A 24,804-nucleotide genomic window follows, 5' to 3' on the forward strand; every position below is an offset into this window, starting at 1 on the left:
GTGCGTGCGTGCGTGCGTGCGTGCGCGTGCGTGTGCGTGTGCGTGTGCTCATTCTGCAGGTAGGAGTGGTCCAGTACAGTGACATGACTCGTCTGGAGATTCCCTTGGGGAAACACCAGAGTAGAGCTGAGCTCCTCAAGGCCATAGAAGACATCCCATACCTGGGAGGAAACACTCAGGCAAGGCCCGCTCTCATGTCTCTGTTCATTCTAGCACAGTCCTTAACCAATTTAGGGTTAACGACTTTTCAAAATAAAAAGGATTTTAAAATGTCTTCTAAATCCTTTTTTTCCCTGAAATACCTATGTTTCTATATCAGGGGTGCTCAATATTTCATGTCAAGCACCCCAAAATTGTAATTGTAATTGGATGCCGATCACCCCAGCTGTAAATATGTTATTCCAGGAACCCCCCCCAGAAGCAAAGATATGAGTTAAAAATGTTCGCTCTGAAAGAACATATATTCAAAGATTTGCTCCACATTTTCACGATTAAAAAAAAAAAAAAAACGGATTTGCAAGCTCGTAGCGCGCCACCGAGTGCTTGTACGACTGACATTTGAGCTTGAACGATTGACATTTTTAGAATCTGATCTCAGGTCAGAATGGGCTAATCAGACCAGTGTGTGTCCAGTGGAAACCTCGTATGAATCTGATCTCAGGTCAGAATGGGATAAGTACCCAGACGGACATCTCCGTCCTGGGGCCCTCAACCTGTTATACCACGCTGCCATTAACTTTATTATATGTCAAGACGGCCGCGGCGTGCGTCCATATATGGTCACGTTGTTTGTGTTGTTTGTGTTGTTCTGGTTGCAGACGGGCAGAGCCATCAAGTTCGCCATCGACCACGTGTTCAGCTCGTCCCAGAGGAGCAGCCGAGTGAAGAACCGCATCGCCGTGGTGGTGACCGACGGCAAGTCCCAGGACGACGTGGTGAGGAAGAGTATACTCGCATTGTTTTACCTGAGTAAAAGTGTCTATTATACTGCAATGTAGAAATACTGTGTTATGTATGAACACGAGTAAAAGTCCGGAATTCTAAAATTTACTTGAGTAAAAGTGCCAAAATTATTGTTATCAAAATGTACTTAATGCACCAAAACGCAAAAGTGCTCATTGTGCAGAATGTCCCATGTCCCAAGTTTTCAAATATATATAAACATCTTTTGAAAATGGCAGATCTACAACCTCATCGTGACGCATTGTTTGTGAGATTGTAGATCTTGTAGATCTGCTAATTTCCTGACTGACTCCTTCGGTCTATATACATGAATTAAATGTGAACATACAATTCCTCAATACAGCATGAAAGTACATTTCACTTGCACACTGGTACATCTTGGGAGTGTGTGTGTGTGTGTGTGCGTGCGTGTGCGTCTGTCTGTCTGTCTGTCTGTCTGTCTGTCTGTCTGTCTGTCTGTCTGCCTTACTTACTGTACGACCAAGTGTAAAATGACTTATACTGGACCTCTTGTCCACTAGTCCCTTCCTAACATTTTAGTCTAGTTATTGACGAAATTGTCAACATATTAAGTCTTAGTTTTAGTCATTGTAGCTTAGTTTTCATTTAGTTTCTATTTAGTTTTCGTTTTCGAAAGAAAATTGTCTTAGTATTAGTGGACTAAATCAACACTGCTGCTGTGCGTGTGTCACACATCCAGGTGGATGCCAGCGTGGAGGCCCGCGCCCAGGGCATCACCGTGTTTGCCGTGGGCGTGGGCAGCGAGATCACCACGTCGGAGCTGGTCTCCATCGCCAACAAGCCGGCGTCCACCTACGTGCTGTACGCCGAGGACTACGGCAACATCGACCGCATCCGAGAGGCCATGGAGCAGAAGCTCTGCGAGGGTGAGGAGAAGAACAGAGGATGTTAGATCAGGGGTTGGTGCAACTTTGACGATGGCGGGGGCCCCCAGGGGTAGGTGGGTCTTAACACATGACATCAGAAGACCCCTCCAGACCACACAAGTCACAGGTCACAGGAAACAGCTTCTCATGGTTTGGTTTATGATGTCCTTAAATGTACAACTTAGGTATTCCACATTTCCTTGACAGGGCCAATATATTTCCATCATTGGACGACCTGCTCTACCTCCTGAGCCACATCCGCCCATAGACCTATTGTACAGTGGTTTTCAAACCTTTTATATCAAGGCCCATTACAGCCTCATTCATTATTTGAAAGTGTCCCCCGTCCTGACACTTTTTTGTAGAATTGTAGGAGTTGAGGCATTTGATTGTCTCATTGTATTGAACACAGTGCATATTTAGTTCCAGGCGTTGTGATCAAAACTCCTGGCACTGACGCACGCACGCACTCACGCACACACGCTCGTGTGTACACACACACACACACACACACACACACACACACACACACACACACACACACACACACACACACACACACACACACGCACGCTCCAGGGCCAAATCCAGAGCCTGCATCTGATGGTATCAGCCTATTGAGTTGTGGAGGACATATCAAAAGGACACTGTGACAGCGAACACTAAACAGATGTGACTGTACGGTACAGTTATAGGATTGTGGTGACCAGAACTCACCGCTGGTGGTGCCGCGGCAGGGAACACTGGTTTGGACCCAAAACCACAGGAGACACCATTTGCCAAGCAGCTGCATGAGGAAGGAAGCGAGAGGCGGCAAATGTCTTAATTATTTTAAGTTTCCCAAACACTGGGACGGGACTCATTATTTTTTGTTTCCTACATTTAGGTTTTTTTTTTAAATGATTATTATTAAATAAATAAAAAAGAGCTACGTTTGTAATGAAGAAATGAAAGGGAAAAGAAAATCCATAAATTAGAAAACAAATATCTAAGACGTAGTTTTTCATTAGTTTGCGGGTCACGGGGGAAACATCAAATGTATATATTTTGTGTCACGGGCTTAAATGTTTGGGAACCACTGCCTTATAATGTATGCTTTGGTGTGTGTGCAGAAAGGCTACAAGGTGTGGAGGAGACATACGTCACATGTACTGTAGGCCAGGGACTTGGCAACTTTGACGATGGAGAGGGCCACTATAGTTCCACATTCACTCCAGAGGGCCACTATAGTTCCACACTCACTCCAGAGGGCCACTATAGTTCCACACTCACTCCAGAGGGCCACTATAGTTCCACACTCACTCCAGAGGACCACTATAGTTCTACACTCACTCCAGAGGGCCACTATAGTTCCACACTCACTCCAGAGGGCCACTATAGTTCCACACTCACTCCAGAGGGCCACTATAGTTAACACTCACTCCAGAGGGCCACTATACAGTAGTTACACACTCACTCCAGAGGGCCACTATAGTTCCACACTCACTCCAGAGGGCCACTATAGTTCCACACTCACTCCAGAGGGCCACTATAGTTCCACACTCACTCCAGAGGGCCACTATAGTTCCACATTCACTCCAGAGGGCCACTATAGTTCCACATTCACTCCAGAGGGCCACTATAGTTCCACATTCACTCAGTCCAGAGGGCCACTATAGTTCCACATTCACTCCAGAGGGCCACATTGCATATACAGTATACTGTCGTACCAAAAATAGATAGATCTACAAGCTCAAAATGCGTTGCAGTGCGACGCGTTTTGAGCTTGTAGCTCTATTTTGTATGTGTTTGAATTGAAATCCTGAACACATACATTGGACATAAAGAAAAGATAATAAAATCGTATTACTTTTTCTATTAAATATAGACTGAAGTAATTCAAGCGGGTCACGTTTGCATGTCTGGAATTGTAACAGCTGAAATCACAGCATTCCAATATTAACCTGCACGGGCCGCATTAAGCGAAGGTGGGGGCCGCCAGTTGCACCATGTCTGCTGTGTAGGCTATGTGAGACTACTGTTGGCTTTGTCTGCTCACAGTACTTTAGTTTAGATGTTTTCCTTCAATCTGTGTGTGTGTGTGTGTGTGTGTGTGTGTGTGTGTGTGTGTGTGTGACTGTGTGTGTGTGTGTGTGTGTGTGTGTGTGTCCACTAATCTCTCAAGTAACCACACGGGACCTCATTGTGTGCACAATGCTGCCTATGTTGTCCAGGGATCCCTGAATAGTTGACCCTAATATTGGTATTATCTTGTGTGTGAACTTTGATTGCCCCCCTCCCCCCCCCCCCCCCCCCCCCCCTCCAATCAAACACAAGTGTTTGGTCAAACCACGTGACTTCCATTGGAAAAGCACTGGGGCGGCCATGAAACACAGGCAGAGCACATGCAGAACATTCGTTCTTTATGTGTGTACGAAGCCTCAGACTCCATCTTAGCCCCGTAGCACTTGCCCTAGCCTCAACGACCTTACAGGTGTGTGCAAAGGCTCAACTTCTGTAACTTATATAGCACTTGCGTGTATACGCATAGTTTAATAATCTAGATATTACACTGTTCTTAACCTATACGTATTCTGGCTGACTGTTTTTCATGCATCTGATGTATTACCATGTGTCGTTCTTGCTTGCTGTAAATTGCTGTATTGCTGCATCTGTATTTAAAATAGGCTATTTTTGAACTTGCTGTGAGTGACGGTGATGGCGAACCTCTCGTTTCAGAGTCGGTGTGTCCGACTCGCATCCCGGTGGCGTCTCGCGACGAGAAGGGCTTCGAGCTCCTGCTGGGAATGAACGTCCAGAAGAAGGCCCAGGAGATCCCCGGGTCTCTGCTGTCCGAGGCGGCCTACGCCCTCAGCACCTCCGTGGACATCACGGAAAACACCAGGTAGAGAAGATGATGCTGTATAGGACCAAAATCACTTTTTCAACACAATCAGCGCCGGGATTACTTCAAAATATTAGCTTGGGGGGGGGGCGGGAAGACATGGCCGCTTTTACTCTGTAAAGCCCCCCCCCCCCCCCTCTGTTCCTTTAGTTTATACCTTTCTCTCGTTTCAATATTATCGCTGAATAATCCATCGCGTTCATATTTTGAACGAGAGGCAGTTGAGAAGTCATGGACACTGCAGGCTCACTCACTTCCTTGTTGTCTTAGTAAGACAGCCCTCCCCCTGTCCACAAACTAAGAGGAGCAGTGCACCAAAGCATTATGGGAATTGTAGTCCCATGTGTCGATGACGTCAGAGACACTGCAGGGCTCACTGCTAAAAATCTAAAATATCTAAAAACCATTTAGCCCCCACAATTATTTGTTTTCGACCCCACCGTCTCTCTCTGCGTGGGATCATGTTATCACTCACAGTTATAGGATTGAGTGATGTTGCCTAACCTAGAGTATAGGCAGGTGCATGGGAGTGACATGGAGTCGGTACCAGGGGTTATCAGTGTGTCAATATATGTATATGTGTGTACGTACGTACACATATATATTGTATACGTGGCAAACATGGAATTTTGACAAAAAATAATTCCACCACAGGCCAGCGTGGCCCAGTACAGACCAGTGCAGGAGAGAGCTGTAAGGGCAGAAGAGGTGCAGGCATGGCGGGGTGGTGGGAAAACATGTAAAAGGGGTGTTGGAGAAAAGAAGCAGGATGCCGATAGGAGGTCAACACAACAAACCACAGAGAAGTTTCATAAATCACGCCAAGTCGCCAACTCATGTCGAGGAAATGCGCTGCGCTCCAAAATAAACCCACTTTGAGTTGCTTTGGAAAAATGCTGTGAAACCTCTCCATGAAAAAGGCACTTAGTTATAGGTTTGTTTTCCGTCCAGTGGCACTTCAAAACTCCGTGGCACACGTTCACCGCGGCCTTCTCAAAGCAAACAGCGCCAACAGCAAAGGAGAGAGAGAGAGAGAGAGTATAGGTACAACATTGTCTGATTGTCCGCAGTTCTCAATATTATGGGAGGACCTGCTGGCGTCAGTATAAAGTACTGGCACAGTCAGCCAGTTGAGATCGCCAGTGCTAAAATCGGTGCATATTATGGTTTGAAGTATTCCGGTGAGAACCTAGAATTCCATATGGGGATTATAAAGAGGACATTGTTGGACATTGATTTTCTCCCCGTGTCCCCTAGGGTAAAACATGCAGTAATCCTGGTCAGCCTGATGGAGGGGAAAGGCACTTGTTGGAATAACGTGTTCCTTCCACGCGCTACGTCCGGCCGGGGAAACTCCCCCCCTGTCAGGTGTAAAGGAGCGACTTGGACACTCATGAAGGAAGCATGAGTTCAAGTCCGTTGCTCTCCCCTTGTCCCCCATATATGGGGACTAGGTTTGGCGGAGGGTGTGTGTAGAGCCCAGGATCACATTAGATAATTGACACAGGGGTTACAAAATCGTGGGATAAAAAAATATAAGAAAATAAATAAAGAGGACATTAAGCACCCATGTCCACATTCAGTGTCGACAGCAAGAATAATGTGGAAAAAACAGGGTCGGGTCTTCATTTTCGGGCCTGTTGAGAATTCTAGTTTTCGCCGGCTGCACTATAATAATTTGTCTAGAGTTTGGACAGGTATAAAGTCAAAAGGGAGACATCGAAGAGGAAGGACGGGTGGGGTAGGATCAACATATGGAATGTCAGAACACGTCAGCTCCATATATGGAGATCTAAGGGTCTGATGTAGAGTTGCTGGCCGGCTCCATCCATATAATGCAGAACTAGGTGATGATCCAGTCTTCTCCATGTCACACGCGGTCCATGTTCGCAAACTGTAAATTGCAATTGTACGGCAACATGTGAACAAGATGGCGGAATGAATCCGATATATCGTCTCCTCTCCCCCACGCCCTACACTATAGGGACATCTTCCCCGAGGGTCTCCCGCCGTCCTACGTGTTTGTGGCGACGCTGCGCCTGAGGGGCCCGTCCAGCAAGGTGCCCTTTGACCTCTGGAGGGTGCTGTCCAAGGACGGGGAGGTGCAGGCCGCGGTCACGCTGCGGGGAGGAGGAGGGGACGGGACGGTGACCTTCAGCACCACCACCAGCAGCGCCGCCCGGCCCCACCAGACCGTGGTCTTCAGTAGAGGCTTCAAGGTTTCATAATTCATTCCACTCTTTGTATGCATTTATATCATACACCATCACTTAATGTCTTAACCCACCATCACTTAATGTGGCCCGCATGGGTTGATATCAGAATACTGATATATTATTGAATTGGGCTAATTACTAGTATTACCAGTAAGACGCGCAAACGCGGGAATCGAACGCAGCTGAGACCCTGCAGATCATGTCTGTCTGTCTGTCTGTCTGTCTGTCAGTGTGTCTGTCCCGCTGTTACTGTATATGTGGACCTGGCCCCTTTTGTGCCCATATATGGAGCTGATGATGCAACACACTCCATATTTGGACGTATAGCGGGACAGACAGACAGACAGACAGACAGACAGACACACACACAGACAGACATGATCTGCTAGGTCTCATAGTAAGTGCTCATTGCATTCGCAAAAATGTTATTTTTGTATGTCCAGCGTATTTGTATTTAGTTCATAAAGTTAACATAACTATAACTAAATGCATTTGGAAAAAAACAAACAATACTTTTCAGGATTCCAATTCAAAAATAGCAAAAAACATGATATTCAGGATTTCAATTCAAATATTGCAAAGATTATTCAGGATTTCAATTCAAACATAGCAAAAATAGCAAGCTCAAAACGCGTCGCACGTCGTAGATTGGCTATTTCATTGCCCACCCCTCATTTATATCCTAAAAGCCCAAACCACGCCAGTTGCAACCTTTTACTCGTAACAGAGTATTTCTATATTTACAGTATTGATACAGGTACTATGATAGAGGAAGATTTCAAAAAAGTGTTTTTTTTATGTGGTCACACCCACCAGTTCATTAAGTATACCGGGTTTTCACCTTAGCACCACCCACCTGAACTCGCCCACAGCTGTTGTATGTTGTGTGATAATGAGGGAGGGGTTAGGGTTATGATGTCACTAAAATGGTGTTATTTCGATTCGGCCCCTTGGACTCAAAGGCTTTCAGCTTTCAGGAAGAAACCAAAACTACACAGGGAAGACATATTTGAATATTCTATAACCACATCTGGGGGTCTATTAGACTGAGTAATGTTAACTCCATAGTCACATGCAAAACAGAAAAAGTACAAACATCACTGCATCTTTAAGTAAAATTAGCACTTGTTTCCACCACTGTTCATGATCAATGGTATGAATGAGTTAGACTGCGGTAACTCACGGAAATAAGTGAAAATAGTTATTTAGTTAAGTAGTAGGCTGTATACCGTAGAAGACATCATCAAAGGAGACTCAGATAAATCCATTTCCTTCTCCAAAAAATCACCAAGTTTCACTTTTAGCAGTGGAAATCTGCCACAGTGCATGTAAAACGTTTTGTTGGAGCGCGCAGCTGTCTTTTCCGCAGTGGAGCAACAACATCCGCTACGCCTTTTTTTCCCCCCACAAACACCGGCGGTCACTATTAAGCTCTCCGCCCCCTGGCTTATTGATGCCTGAAAGGATTTGTTCACTTTCGCTGTTGGCGAACTATAACGGAACGGTGGACACGGGTTTGTGACCGTGGTTTTCACGGGATTTAATGCGTGTTCTGGCGTTGTTTTGTTTGTTTGGTGACTCGACTGTCTGGATGCCAGGCGAGCTCCTGTGACGCTCGCTCGATCACTCCTTTGCATGTACCTGTGTTATGCTCAACTCCTTAACCCATTCAGGATGGGAATTACCCCTTTTGGTGTTTTAACCATTGTTTTAGACTTTAGCTGTTTTCTTTATTACAATATGCAATATGCATCATGCTCTTTACCTGCACAGTTAGATGTGTCGTGCGTGTGTGTATCACCACACTTCTGAAACTGTTGCACAATGTACATTGATAAGCTAATGTGTGCCTTCTTATTGTTTCTCACCGCTATACTGTATTATGATCATGTATTCTCTGTGTATGTTGCACAATATGTAGAGGAAGAAGTCCAAGCTACATTTTCGAACCTTATTCATTCTTGTGTTGTGGAAGTGATGGATGGCTGTGCTTTACATTGGCATCCACTGTCTGGAAGAGGTTGTCTCAGTATCTCTGTCTCTCTCTCCAATGATTAGTGATTTATTTGAGCGGTGCCTCCGCTCCATTACGCAGCAATGTGTGTCCCTATGTATGTACTGTATCTGTATGTGTACGTATGTGTCCGAGCACGGACGGCTACGACACCTAAAGTGGCCAGTATAGCACCTCACAGAGTAAAGTTGCATAGAGTACACTTCAGTACGAGCCCTGCAGGCACCTTCCCTGCCGGGAACGCCCGGCGGTATAACTCTGTCATTTCTCGAGGGTTTTTTCCAAATATAATCAAAGTACAGAGCACAGTACAGTACAGTAACCTTAACAATACATGTATAGTTGCACCGCTCAGTTCTTTTTTTAATTAACTCATTTTTTTTGTCCCCTCTCTCTCTCTACTCAGGCTCTGTTCGACGGACAGTGGCACCAGCTCAGACTCGTGGTGAGGCCGCAGCAGGTGATCAGCTTCCTGGACGACCAGCGGATCGAGGAGGTCACTCTGGAGACGGTGGCGCCCATCTATATCAACGGCCAGACGCAAGTGGCCAAGAGGCCAGGAACAGACACCAGCATAGCTGTGATTATTATTACCACCCTTTATTTTAATGTGCATGTACATTTGCTGTTACTATTCTACTGCGTTACTATAGCAAACTGTTTTCACATGAATCCATTAAAATCTGAGGCCGTTTACGATCCTACAAGCCCCACAATTCACGCTCTTTTTGGCAAAGAGATCAAAGGCCTCATTCATTATATATGAGTCTCTGAACAGACACGCATGTAAGCGGCAACTGCTGTCAGAGGCATACAACTGTGGCCTTTCTTTTACATTTGGGTTTGAAATTGCACACCTAAAGGTTCATAGTTTAAAACCATGTTTTGAATTGACGCTATACGCTACAGTGACTGCATGAGAAAGTCTTGTTAGCATTTTCAATTCAACAAATTAATTCCAATTGCCATTTGCACATGGACATTTCTCAGTAATGCCATTATTCGATGAGAACTGATGTCCGGTACTAAACTCACATGTACATGTTAAGTGCACTAGGCTTAACTTAGACGTTGATTTGCTGCTTTTTTAAGTGTCGACTGCAGCAGTTACCAAACCTTTTGACCGTGCACCCCCGTTACCTCCCGACCTAGCTGACCTATGCACCCCCCACATGTAAATAAAATGGCATAAACTTTAGGCCTATAGAGAAGTATATTTTCCTATTTATACACATATATATGCACATATAGGAACCTGAATATGGCATATTATGCAGCATATAGGCTATATTTTGCATATACTCGCCATAAATTGGCATAATATGTTAATATATTTATAGCACCACAAGGGGTACACGCACCACAGTTTGGGAACCCCTGGGACTGGGTTTAAGATCGGCCATTTAGATATTATTTTAGCCGTCTAAAAACATACCTATTTCACTGCAAATAGCTGCATAAAACCATCTTGCATAGGCTATAGTTTTTACAGAGTCTAGGGATCATGCCAGACACACTGTGTGTGTGTGTGTGCGTGCGTGCGTGCGTGCGTGCGTGCATGCGTGCGTGTGTAACCATATATTGTAAAATAACCAAAGTCAGAGCAGGGTATCTAGTACACAGAGCTTAATGAAACCACTAATAAGGCGTTTGCATGTCGTGTAAAATGTTTTACGGAAGCCATTGGCAGCCACAAGTTACAGGCTGTCACACCAATGAAACGCCATTGAGATTTGTTTTTATTATTTGTCAAAAAGCAACGGGAAGAGTGCAAAAGTTGTTGTGAGGTCGTGCACAGCATAGTAGTAATTGCAACCGAAAACTATTATTAAAAGCTATTCTCTTATTTTTTGTAGCTATTATTAAAGCTATTAAGCTATTATTTTCGTGGAATGATACATGTTACACAACACTTTTTCGTCTAGTTAGACAACTAGACAAATACTGCATGACAGGTACATTTGTCTGCCTAATTTCTTCACAGTAGCTTACCTTATGAATTCAACACATATCTTAAACATTAAGGTATATCATGAATCAACTATTTTTGAGGGGCGCCAGCAGCCTGGCTTTTGAAGATTATGTCATATGGCAACCAAGTCTATCTATTGTGTTTCTTTAGAGCACTTTAGAGCAAGTCTATGGACTTTCATGTTTAGAGCACTAAATAACGTAAGACGTCATGTGGCCGATATAAGTACATTTGGCGCCCCATCACTTCACACAAGTGTGATTTTTTTTAATTTCAGGTGGACCTTCAGAAGTTGCGGTTGTACTGCGACCCGCACCAGAGTGAAAGAGAGACAGCGTGTGAGATCTACTCTGTGGTAAGTCCGCTATACCGTTACCATAAGACACGTCTCATGAAAATTAGATAAACTATCAATTATAGAACACGATAGCATCCTACACAAAGTATAGTTTCAGTAGTACACACTGGAATGCACTCCCACTGCAGATTATGATTTTTGAACTCACAGTCATTGGACAAGTATATCAAAGGAAAACAAAAGGAAATAACACAATTGTCACACAATTGTGACAGCTTCAACAGGTAGAGTTTGTATAGTCGGATGGATATAGAACAAAAAAATGTAACTATTGTCTCATGTAAACCTCTCTCTCTCTCACACTGTCTCACTCTCGCTTCTTTTTCCTCTCTCTCATTCTCTCATTCGCAGGACGACGAGAGGGTGAGTGTTAACAGTGACAGACACGCACAGTACACACACACACACACACACACACACACACACACACACACACTGCAACTCCACGCCATCACATTAGCCTCATATAGCGCCCGACGCTATTAGCACAACGACAGCTCTCTCGTGGCACATGTGGGAAAAATAAATGCGGTTTGAATATGGCGTGGCTGAAGTTATTAGACTCATTTCAAACCTTTATTGTCACTTATGGGGCCATTTAGATTGCAGCGTGTTGAGACATAAACAACGCAATTAAAAAGGTTTACAGTTAAAACACATATATAGGTCACGTCGCACAATGTCATTATGCTATAGGGGTTGGCAGTCGTTCAGGGGTAGAGCGGCCGCTTCCCCGTCTTTCCTACCCGGTTTCGCACCAGTGAGGGGAGGGAGGGGCTATAGCCCACATGCGTGCCCGCCGCAGTCGGTGCACACAGAGGTCAAGGCACAACGGACCTGCGCATAAATTATACTAATTGGTCAATATAAGTAGAATAATATAGCCTTTCCATAGGGAGTATCTTTTTTATATTTTTCCAAGAAGAATATACAGCCAAGCATATTAAGTTATGTAATAACTAAAACATTCTAGTGGCTATAGGCTATTCATGGGAAATGTATACACTAACTCATTTACCGAATGTTTTTGCACATGAAATGGTCTATGGTCTGATCTAATGGAATAAATGCATGATCAAATGCAGGAGTTTTGACGATTCAACTAACTGTACCTATAGGGCCGTCGCCTTGCCCTTTCATATTTTCATTTTACTTCATTAGTACTGTCACTACTGTGTCCTCATGATGTTACACCGTGACAAATGACACGTGTTTGTGTCCTCATAATGTTACACTGTGACAAATTCCACGTGTTTGTGTGTCCTCATAATGTTACACTGTGACAAATTCCACGTGTTTGTGTGTCCTCATAATGTTACACTGTGACAAATTCCACGTGTTTGTGTGTCCTCAGTGTCCCCTGAACCGAACCGAGACCGTGGAGGAAGAGGAATGTGACTGCAAGACTGGGCCACTTGGGCCCCCCGGCCCTCCAGGACCAATGGTACACACACACACACACACACACACACACACACACAGTACCATGCTTTTGGCACGGTTCCTGCATGAATCTTAGCCCCGTGCATTCCTCACGTGCGACAACATGGCCTCCAGTCCAGCTGTGGATTTGCCATTTTAGGCCTTCTTCAAATCCCAACCGGGGGTTTTTCTATAGTTCAGGTTAAGACGGTTCAAGTCAGCACAGTCCGTATAATATGTGATGGCCGGGCCCAACTCGAGGATGTTCCAGAGGCCTTTTCACTCTGAAGGTCCACGCTGTGACGCCCAAGCAAGCTTCAGCTCACATCAGACGGGCATGACATTTTCATGACATTTTCTCCCATAGGGATTTCCATGATACTTTGATTGAATCCATCTTGCGTTCCAACATGCCGCCAAGAGGAAGTTAAAACAGCCCCGGAGCGACGCTGAGCCTGCACCCCAATGCTTTACTGCAGTGGTTCCCAAAGTGGGGTCCGGGGACCCCTGCAGGGGTCCTTGAGGCAGTTCCAGGAGGTCCCTATAGCTAATTGATAGCTCAATTCCCACAAGGGTCCGTAACTCTGAGAGTCTGAGTCCGTTCCATTTGGTTCGATTTGTACACTTGTAGAGCGTGCAAGCAGAGCGCGCAAGTACTGCTATACTAACTAACTGTAATGTCTATTACAACTGCTGCTCTAAATCCTTTAGACCCGTTGTTGACCAACCCTAAAACGTACCTTATAGTTAAGTCACCATCAACAACCAATAAGGAGCCATCGTCAGTGGTGTCATGGTGATGTTTTACCGGTACCACGGAACGTCACGTGCACACACACGCACGCAAGTAACAACAGAGAACAACAGAAGACAACAGATTCAGATTCAGATATTGGCAGCCAGCTCAGTAGCGTTCCTCGTTCGCCATTATAGATTCCCACACCTCCCCGACCGTGTGTTGTTTTTTTGCCGATACACTATAGTTTTAGTTTAATTATCCCCCCCCCCCCCCCCCCCCGGGCCCCAAGTTAATGCCAACCAACACCGAGCAATATATATTGTGCATTGTGCAGAGAGAGAGAGAGGTACAGGGACAGTACAATATTCTGTCTGTCGTCCTTTAAATCAGTCCTCGCATCAGGTGGCCCATACGCTCTTGTGTGTGTGTGCGTGTGCGTGTGCGTGTGCGTGTGCGTGTGTGTGTGTGTGTGCGTGCGCGTGCACGCCCGTACGCCCACCACACCACTGTGTGTGTGCTCATGTGCACTGAAGTCCACCCAGGTCAACGACAAAACAAAGCCACATGTGAAGGATACAAATCACACAGGACCCTCCCACACACGCACATGCACGCTCGCACACGCACACGCACACACTCTCACTCGCACACACACACACACACACACACACACACACACACACACATACACACACGATCACATTCTGAGGATGTGGGAAACAATCTCAGCAGCCCCCTCCTTATCCATCAGCTATAGGAAAATGACCACACTTCCCAGACCACCTATAGCTCTATCTAATGCTAATCTTTACACTCCAATGCAGCCATTCTCAAGCATGAGAGTTGTAGGGGGTCAGAGATTGGCATGCACGCGACCCTCTGAATGTGGAGACCAGTCGTTCCATCGCGATAATGCAATGTCCTCCAGTCCTAATGAGTCTAATGAGTCTGTTTGCCAGCCATCTCTGGGCCATCCACATACATTCTACAGTTCAAATAAGTAGCAGTGGTTCTCAACCAGTGGTCCGGGAGGGGGGTTTAATCATAGTAGGGGCGGCGGTGGCTCAGGGGTAGAGTGCCTGGATGGGAACCGCAAGGTTGCCAGTTCGAACCCGGGCTCCCCCAGAGTTACTGTCGAAGTGTCCTTGAGCAAGACACTGAACCCCTAATTGCTCCCGATGTGCTAGTTGGTGCCTTGCATGGTTTCCGCTGCCATCGGTGTATGAATGGGTGAATGTAATGCACAATCTATGTAAAGCGCCTTGGATAAAGGCGCTATATAAATGCACCATTTATAGTATACAGTTCAGTTGAATGGCTTAAGTAGTGAAGTTAAGAGCTTATAGTTTATAGATGACTCATGCTGCAAATTAAGCTGCAACTGTTATTAGTAACATATTGGCTGTTTTGACACTATACAGGGTCTCCGGGGGGAGAAAGGACAGGAAGGACCACCAGGCCCCGACGGAAAGCCCGTAAGTATACCCGTCCGTCATGAGTTCTGCTCAGCAGAGACTAAAGGATTCTGTTTGTATAGTCTAACCTCAATTTCTGCTACCCGACGACACACACGCCATTTTGGATATAGAACGTCGTGGCCCCCTTCCCTACGTCCTTCTCAGGTGTTACCGATGATACTAATGAAGGCTCTATATGCCGTTCTGGTCAACCAGAGTCAGGGTGCCGCTATTGTGCGTGTCGTTGGCTCACTGGAAACACTCTGCTACACCAATGGGTCTCAACGTGTCCTTGAGTGGGTTCCAAATGGCCCCGTATAGCCTACAGTTGTGGGACTGAGAGTTTACAAAATGACACCAAGTTTGTACACCTCTCAGAGTTATGGGAGTCCATTAGAAACGTTTGACAACCACCGTACAGTACACTAAATGGAACAGAGCCTCATTAGTATCATCGGTAACACCTGTTAAGGAAGTCGGGAAGGGGCCCGGAAGTATAGGAAGAAGAGTTCTTTCCAAAATGGCTGCTGTGCATATAGGACCCGTTGTGTTTGTCATACAACTTATTGCAAGAATATATATGTCTAGTGTTACTGAAAGTTATTACAACTATAAGTTTCATTCAAATCATTGTATTAACGTCAAACGTCAAACTCACCAACATTGCAGCGGTATAGGGAAAGCTTGAATTATCCTCTTTCAATCTGTAAAGTTTTGGTTTCATAAAAATCCACCGTAGACATAGTTTGAGGCGCTACTTCCTGTCCAGAAATGCTGCGCATGATATTTTGTGTCAGAGTTTGGGAGTGCTCGTTAAGGATATTACTCAACAGCCCTGCGTACCACCTGTTGTCTTTAGCACAAAAGCTGTTCAAAGTCCCTAAATTGTCACTTCACTATCATCTGGTGGTGACCCCTACAGAATATCAAGTGGTGACCTCCCTGGGGGTCCCGACCCACAGCTTGAGAACCACTGCATCTATGTTTATGGTCTTGTAAAAATATGCCAACGCCCCACGTTGTGACGTGTGTTCATTCTGTCTGTCTGCTCTCCCCCATTCTGTCGGTCTGCTATGCTATTCCCCAGGGCAAGCAGGGGAAGTCTGGAGAATTTGGAGCACCTGGATCCCCAGGGGAAAAGGTGACAAGCGTCTTCCTTCATGCCATGAGCTAAAAAATGAGCTGCCCTGGCACCACATCCATCGCTGCGACTCTGGCTCTGTCCGTTCCACTAATACTCTGAATAAAATGCCTAATGTAATGTATCCCTACAAGGATCAACTAGATGAGCAATGGGGTTTGAAAGAACCTCTTATATTTTGTTTATTTGATTTATTTGAAATTACTTTGGAGGATATGCATCATCTCGTTTTTGAGAGGGTGCTCGCAGGCACAATAACATGCAAAGCATGTCAACAAATCGTGTTGACTATACATCAACAATGACATACACATCCACTCAAAACACTGTGATAACTGCGGTAAAACACCTTAAAAAAAGATGAAGAAATAATAATTACAATTTGAATTACGGCATTCAAAAATCTAAAGAGGCCAAGTTATAGTTCACTGAAAGCATAGTTAGCCAACGTCTCCTCTTGTGACGTCACTAAGCAGCACTTAGTGACGGAGCAACCAGTGCGTGCTTGCGTGTGTTTGTGTTTGTGTTGTGTGTTGTGTGTTGTGTGTTGTGTGTGTTGTGTGTTGTGTGTGCGTGCATGACGGCCTGTACACTAAATTAACTGTCGCTGTCTGCAAATGTCTCTCTCTGGTTGGACAGGGCGAGCTTGGCCCACCTGGACTGAGAGGAGAGTCCGGCCTAAGTGGCATGAAGGTGAGTCCCTCGTTGATTGAGGCGTCACGGCAGCTGAGGAAGAATCGGTGCTTATCAGGCCCGTCACACTGAAAGTCAGGCTTTTCCACCGTTGTGCTATTGATTGAACAACGCAGACGCATTGGGGGGGTGGGGGGGCAAAGTGTACCTTATACTCGTACTATACTGTCTTGACATGGTCCTTTTCCTGTATATCCAGGGAGAGAGAGGAGAGTCAGGCTTGCAAGGCGAACCGGGACCACCAGGACCCAGGGTGAGGCCTTTTTTTTAATGATTTGGGTATTTCTCACACGGCTTGGTTGGTTGGAATGCCTGTTATTTCTTGATAATGACCGCTTGGTTCGCGGCGTACTGTAAATGCAGGATGATTAAACACATCGGCTTACATTTAATCATCCCGTCGGGGCTGTTATTTCTCAACAACTATACTAATATCTAATATCTGCAAAAGCAGAAGGCCCGCTCAATCCATATTCGACAAAAGTCTTTTGTCGCAGGGCTCAATAATGCAATAGAATAGCCAGCACCCAATACATGTCCTTTTCACATGGTTATTTACCTCTCGTGGACAATCAACGGACGTCTCTCGACCTGATATAGACCTTCCTCAGCGTTGCCAACGCTCAGGAAGGCCTATCGAGGTCCAAACGCCTTCTTCTTCACTTCTAGAACATTCTAAGACATTCTAAAAATCATAGCCAGAAGGAAACATTTCACACGTGACGTTATAGCAAGGAGTACCGAAACACTGGTAACGGTTTCAACAACGACTCCTGCTAACGGTTCTACACTGCTCATGCTTGTTCTCATTGTCTGCCCCATGGCTAATCTTCCTGAGCTGACATATTATTCCCTGCAACCTTCTAAAACGGTTTCATCTTCCTGCAACTTTTTTTTTACATCAGAATTGTCCTCCAAATGGTCCGGATTTGTAACCCAGAACAGGACAGTTCATGAATGCATTCATGTTTTGTCTAGTTCTTTAATGGCATCTGGCCTCCAGCTGCTTCCTGTCACATGTTCAGGGACATGTGACATGTGAGCGGGACTCCTCTGGGGACTGGCACAGTCGAGGGAAGCAGAAAAGAGCTGTCTGCCCAATAGCAGTGGCAGTTTACTCAATGACCTCAAGTACTGGAGTCAAACAGACGTACTCCTGGTCACATATTGATCATACACAGTGGTGGGGGGGAAAAAGTACTTGCATGTTTAACCCATTTAAAAAAAAGTCTTCTGAAAGAATATGTGTTCAAATATTTGTGCCGCATTTTCACGATTTCACGATCAATAGCTAAAGTATAACATAATGCTATAGTTAAAACATCAAAGGGAGTTTCCGTCCAGAATGGGTTTTTAAAGTCTGGAATTCAAAATGTACTTGAGTAAAAAGTACAGCGGCAATTAAACAAATCTATTTCTAAATGTATTATTGTTTTCGTTTGTTATTTAACCAAAGAAAATGACACAATCAGCTTGTGACTAAATAATAACTATACATTGGATCCATTGGAACACTTCTTTTTTTAATTTTCCTCAAAAGTAACGGAAGTTTCGGAAGTACAGTACTAAGGGTTCCTTCCAACAGCAACGATTTGAATAATGTATTAATAAAAAGGAAAGAAGCAAAGACTGACACATGGTAGGGCATTAAGCAACTAGTCCACTAGTTTACTAGTAAATCCACTAGTCGACCGTATTGGTACTATAGTTGACTAGTTGATTTTTTAAAGTTTTTTTCCCCCGATTTTGTAGGCCTCAAAATCAGGTAGATTATAGTTGTACACCGTTTTTAAATGTTCAAATATTTATTTAAAAAAAAAACCTATTCTTTTTTTCATAATAGGTAGTTAAACAACTAGTTGACTAGTCGACTAGTAAACTAGGCAACTAGTCAACTAGTAAAAATGACTAGAAGTGAATGCCCTAACACATGGTTTGATACAGATCTCTGCACGGATGAACCTCGGAGCATCGGTCGGAATGCCTGGGAAGAAGGTAAGGACATGTACGCCCCAAACCTTTTCATGTCAAGGACCCCCACATTGACCCGAATTAGGCTATACGTTAGGTCCCCCTATTTAATGGCATTTCTATCTCCGAGTTACAGACCCACAAGGGTTCATTTGGTTCCTAATTATCATTTAGCTGGGGACCCCCTGGGACTCTCTCAAGGACTCCTATTGTGGTATCTAGACTAGGCCCTGGCCTATATCTTGCGCCACCCCCTTACCCCTTAGCCCATAACTTATATTTTACTATTTTAAAACATTTTAAAATAGTACAAATAGCCGCTCTACAAGCTAACAACGTGTCTATGTAGATTGGCTATTTTTAAATGTTTTAAAATGGTAAAAAAAATGGCAAATAAGTTTAGGGATAAGGGGTAAGGGGTCTAGATACCATAAGTACTAGATAAGTATGTTGGTGTTAGCGTAGCTTTTGGTGCAGTTATATTATCGGTAGCATATCGATATCGGCCGATATTTCATTCAAAATGCAATATCGGTAATTGAACCGACATCAAAAATATTTCCGATATTCTTTTCACCGATATTGACAGATATTTCACTGATATTGACCGATATTGATGCGATAATAATGTGACCGTTAAAGACTTTGATAAGGAAAAAGAAAACATTGAGCTCACTATAAATAATAATGTAAATATTCATTATGTGTATATTATGAGATATCGATATTCTATCGATATCGGTATTGGCAAATTTGACCGTGCATATTATCGGATATCCATATCTGGCAAATTTTTAATATCGTGCATCTGTACTTATGAGTAATAATAATTGCTTTTATGTTCATAACTTGACCCTTTTAATATAGTTATTTCTGTTGTTTTTGACTGGTGTCCATTGTTTTGCTCATTCTGTACAGGGTGCTTCTGGTGTCAAAGGCCACACGGGTCCTCTAGGCCCGGTTGGAGCCACGGTACGGTATATAAAACACTTCTTTGTGCTATATATGTGCTGTCTAACCCATGGGTATTAAAACCCATTTTGACCTGAGTATTTTCTTTTCTAATGAAGCAACGTTTCGGTCCCTCCAGACCTTCTTCAGGCATGAAGAAGGAAAAAAAATACTCGTGTGTGTGTGTATATACCGAGCAAATACACAGTGCGGGGGTGTATTCTACTGCTCACTGGCCTATACGCACCTGTGCATATATGCCTGATTTCTAGTTTAGAAACGTTTCTCCTACAGTTGAGATGCCACAGACTTACAAAATGAGTGGACAATAATATTACCAGAAACACAAGTCTGTAACTCTGAGAGTGTTCAAATGGAACGAACGAAATTGACCCTTACGGGCTGAATAACAGGTCTGTAACTCTGAGTGTTCAAATGGAACCAAACGGACCCTTACGGGCTTACGGGCTGAATAACAGGTCTGTAACTCTGAGAGTGTTCAAATGGAACCAAACGGACCCGTAAGGGTCCTTGCCATAATAAATAATTCTGGAAAAAAACTTATGACTGTTGTGCTTCTGCTCTGTGTTGTGCCTAAACTAAAGAGGTATTTTTTTTTCTTCCAGGGGAAGCCGGGGCTGCCAGGTGCAGCTGGACAGGTCGGACCACCTGGACAAAAGGTGAGCCTATACCCCCAAAGATCTTTACGTCACGTGTTTCGTCGCATTGTTGCAGTTGTATTTAACTACAGTATATATCAAGTTCTACCAAGTTCCACTCCAAGGGACATTAAAGGAAACAACTCAGTTTTTCCAACTTTTTCATGCATGTTGGCTTCACTTGTTGATCGGTTGGTTCTTTTAGTCAGGTTGAATACCGTTGGCCTCCTTGGATTTGGAACCCACAAGTAGTAGGACTTGCTTCGTCTCTGGTACTTTGTTTGTGACTCCCTCCTCCAGCCTTTTCAGGTGTTTCAGCTCAGGCAAACGAGCAGCCATCTTGCTGGTGCACTCTGGGAGATGTAGTTATCTGAGGTGTCATATAGAAGACTCTTGCTCCATCTCTGAATTTCGACTCAACAGTATATTTAACTAGAAGACACATAGCCTTCAAATCCAGACCTCCTTTTTTTCAGCATTACTCTCTGCGTTCTTGAGCATGTGAAGAAGGAACACACACACACACACACACTCACACTCCCTGCATATTAAATTGTCACTCTCCCATTCTAATGAAATGGTGTAATACAACAATGTGTAAGATTCCTTGAGGGAAAGCGTGGGCGAGGGGGTGGGATTTGTGGTGTGTGTGTGTGTGTGTGTGTGTGTGTGTGTGTGTGTGTGTGTGTGTGTGTGTGTGTGTGTGTGTGTGTGTGTGTGTGTGTGTGTGTGCGTGTGTGTGTGAATGGGTTTGCATTTTGCTGTGGTAATACATTATACAGACATAGCAGTGTGTCCTATACCAGCGCTTCTCAACTGTTTTACGGTGTGGTTTTGTAAGAGGCCGGCCAGCCGTCTGTCTGTCTGTCTGTCTGTCTGTATACTCTATGATACATTCACACATTGAACGTTTGTTCGTTTGTTTTGGCTATTTCTCGCATTGCGATATATATGTTTTTTTTCGATCGATTTAAATTTGTTACATGCCCAATGCCTAATGCCTTACATGCCTAGTATTGAAGATATGCACACAGCTGCCATCTTTGCCAGAAAGGTGCTAACTGTAGGAGCAACTTCCCACTGAAAGCCCATTCATCCAAACAGAAAAGTCCTATCTTATCTAATTGTATTAAATAACGTCGAACTCACCAACATTGCAGCTGCACGGAAAGCTTGAATTATCCTCTTTCTAACTGCAAAAAGGTTTTGTTTAATATAAATCCCGCCGTACACATGTTTTGAACTACTACAAATGTATTGTGGTCAGAGTTTGGAAGCGCTCGTTATCAGAAATGCAACCTCCTGTTGCCTCCTCCATTATGTGCAAATTCAAAACAGGTGGTACGCATGCAGGGCCGTTGAGTGATATACAACGAGCACTTATTTTTCTGGCCATAGGGTGCGAATTTCAAATTGTGCTACTACTATATCTATACTACACATTCTATTAACATTGAGTGGCTGCAGTTTCTTCCAGCGGTCCCTTTAACTGTTACCACTTTCTTGGGACCCTGCAGTGCTCCTGCAACGGCCCGCTGAGTCAAAGATAAACAAAAGTCCAAGTTTCAGGGCTCGTTGAACGTCGTAATGGTTATCAGGACTGTTGCAGTCAGGAGGGATGACTTACTGGAAAACATGCATTTACACAAACATGAGCAGGTCAACAAACATGCACTGTACAGCCAGGCTGCATGGGGAGTTTGGGGACATAATGGGGACAAGCCGGAGACAATTTGAGGGTATTTCTGCTGAAGTTAAATGGTAAATGGTGCATTTATATAGCGCCTTTATCCAAGGCACTTTACATAGATTGTGCATTACATTCACCCATTCATACACCGATGGCAGCAGAAACCATGCAAGGCACCAACTAGCACATCGGGAGCAATTAGGGGTTCAGTGTCTTGCTCAAGGACACCTCGACAGTAACTCTGGGGGAGCCCGGGTTCGAACTGGCAACCTTGCGGTTCCCATCCAGGCACTCTACCCCTGAGCCACCGCCGCCCCTTGTTACTTAGGCCTACGTTGTGAGACTTTTATATATTTTTTGTATGTGCTTTAATATTTCCCCCCCAGTGCAGAACAGTACACTGCAACATCCTGCAGTGTCAATTTTACTCTGTCAGTAAAAACAAACAAAAATAATAATAAAACACACCCAGGGTTAAACTATAATTGCATAGTTTAGTATATGGCTGCTGGCCAAAGCTACATGTGTTTGGTAATTATTACAGTAAAGGCGTGTCATCCCCATGTCCAATTTGTCACTGAGACATGTATACTCACCGTGTGCGTGCGTGCGTGCGTGTGCGACCCGTGCGTGCGTGTGCACGCATTTGTAGTGTATGTCATAATGGTCTCACGTAAACTAAACTATGAGACTACACGAGGGTTTGAGTTATTACCCCCCCCAACCTGGGTGAAAGCAGCACACTGTACAGTAGTTGTGAAAGTGTACACACCTGTCACAGAGCAGCAGCAGCAGCAGCTCTGTGACGTCGTGGGAGAGCCCATACTCTGCACCCTCCTCGCCTCTTCTGACTTCCTCCACCTTATTAACCTATACCCTCCCCTCCACCAGAGCTGTTGGGGGTGTACGTGTGTGCTAGCAGCAGTCACCAACGGGCTCCGCCAAAGTTTGGTCAACTGAACTGTCATTGCATGTCTGTATGTATTTATAATTTTATATTAACGACGGCACTGGTGGGCACCCGTGCATGGGCCCCAAATGACCCTCTGGGCCCCAACGCCATTGCGTTGTCTGCGTCACGGTATATAGTGACGCCCAAATTCCCAGGAGAAACCTTGACACAAACTTGTGACCAAACTTGACACATTTGGACTTTTATTTTTGTTTTGTTATGCCATATGGACGCAGGGAATCATAGCTTCTAATTGAAATATCAGTTTTGGGAGATATGGCTTGAAAAGTTCACTTCTGTGGTCTCTAACATTACACCTACTGCATTTATTTCATATTTACACGTCGATTTCAGCTCTGACATTTATTTCAGCCATATGTGAACAGTTAGTCTTGCTGCCATGACTGTCTCTGTATCAAAAAAGAGTCACAAATATATCCATCAAAAACCGCCGATCTACAAGCTCACAGCACGTCATTATGACTCGTGCAGAGCTATGTGCATCAGCTATAGCGTTGTGCCGCTATCACCCATTAGGACACATGGCCAGAAAAGGGACGCTATAGGGTTCATGTGGCTTAAAGATCAGAGAATAATTTCTACCAGACGCCGGTTTGCTAAATACCATGTAGTCAATGGGGTGTCATATGTTTAGGCCCATCAGGCAAGCTGCCACATGTGTCCCGTATACAAACATCTATGATGGCACGGTGTTGTTTCCTGATGTTCTTTAAGAAGAATAAATGCAATATAAGACAGCAACACTCCTTCTGGATGCACAGACTAATATCCCACTGTCCACCGAAGGCATTTTCTTTTTTGCCAGTGGTTTTAGGCCACTGCAATACCTTCAGAAATACTGAGAACGACTCTCGCATACACAATATCTCAAACACATGTCCTGCTCCTACATTAGGTCTATTGACCTCAAATGATATCCATATAATATATTATGGATGTCAGAACCGGAAGGACAGGGGGGGGGGGAGTATCAACATACGTAATGTCAGAACAGCTCAGTTCCATATTATGGAACTGAGCTGTTCTGACATTCCGTATGTTGATCCTCCCCACCTGTCCTTCCGGCTCTGACATTCCATATGTTGATCTGACCTCATCATACCCTGTACACTCAAGACACGCTCCATATGGCCAGTACAGAATTCATCCCATATGTTGATCTGACCTCATCATACCCTGTACACTCAAGACACGCTCCATATGGCCAGTACAGAATTCATCCCATAATGTTGATCTGACCTCATCATACCCTGTACACTCAAGACACGCTCCATATGGCCAGTACAGTATTCATCCCATATGTTGATCAATGATTCTGACCTCCCCATGCCAAAGCGCCAGCGCTTGCCCAGCAGTCTGCCGTGCATCTGCTGTCACCCAGGCGGATGCGTGCACGCAACCTCGCCCTTTTGGTGGCGACTTACGGGTAGATCTTCTATTGCTTTTGTTGTAAAATCCTGGCGTGAGGGTTAAAAATATAGCAAAACAAATTAAAACTAAAGAAAATTACATTCATAATTAGGTCGTACTGTATGTTGATATCCTGAACTCTGTGTGTGTGCGTGAGCACGCACGCACACACACTTTCAGACTCCCTGTTGTTCTAATGAAATGGTGTATATACAACAATGTGTAAGATTCCTCGAGGGAAAGCGTGGGCGAGGGGGTGGGATTTGTGGTGTGTGTGTGTGTGTGTGTGTGTGTGTGTGTGTGTGCGTGCGCGCGTGCTTGTGTGTGTGTGTGTGTCTGTGCGTGCGTGCGTGCGTGCATGCCTGATGGTGGTTTTGATGTGGTCTTCAGGGGTTTCTAGATTC

The 24,804-nt window shown here is 44.6% G+C and overlaps 1 protein-coding gene across 1 annotated transcript in view; it reads left to right on the top strand.

Annotated features, from left to right (window-relative positions):
• Positions 1 to 24,804, top strand: part of LOC308336472 (uncharacterized protein) — a 58,655-nt gene that overhangs the window by 11,089 nt on the left and 22,762 nt on the right. Inside the window, exons 4-19 of the mRNA XM_080793837.1 lie at positions 60 to 179; positions 819 to 935; positions 1,664 to 1,850; positions 4,569 to 4,734; positions 6,719 to 6,953; positions 9,371 to 9,544; positions 11,214 to 11,291; positions 11,646 to 11,657; positions 12,649 to 12,738; positions 14,877 to 14,930; positions 16,000 to 16,053; positions 16,693 to 16,746; positions 16,946 to 16,999; positions 18,691 to 18,741; positions 19,636 to 19,689; positions 20,295 to 20,348. Coding sequence (XP_080649963.1) covers positions 60 to 179; positions 819 to 935; positions 1,664 to 1,850; positions 4,569 to 4,734; positions 6,719 to 6,953; positions 9,371 to 9,544; positions 11,214 to 11,291; positions 11,646 to 11,657; positions 12,649 to 12,738; positions 14,877 to 14,930; positions 16,000 to 16,053; positions 16,693 to 16,746; positions 16,946 to 16,999; positions 18,691 to 18,741; positions 19,636 to 19,689; positions 20,295 to 20,348 — 1,554 coding nt within the window. The remainder of the gene's footprint in view (positions 1 to 59; positions 180 to 818; positions 936 to 1,663; positions 1,851 to 4,568; positions 4,735 to 6,718; positions 6,954 to 9,370; positions 9,545 to 11,213; positions 11,292 to 11,645; positions 11,658 to 12,648; positions 12,739 to 14,876; positions 14,931 to 15,999; positions 16,054 to 16,692; positions 16,747 to 16,945; positions 17,000 to 18,690; positions 18,742 to 19,635; positions 19,690 to 20,294; positions 20,349 to 24,804) is intronic.

The sequence above is a fragment of the Protomyctophum bolini genome (genome assembly GCF_963924005.1).
Source record: "Protomyctophum bolini genome assembly, chromosome: 21".
Lineage (NCBI taxonomy): Eukaryota > Metazoa > Chordata > Actinopteri > Myctophiformes > Myctophidae > Protomyctophum > Protomyctophum bolini.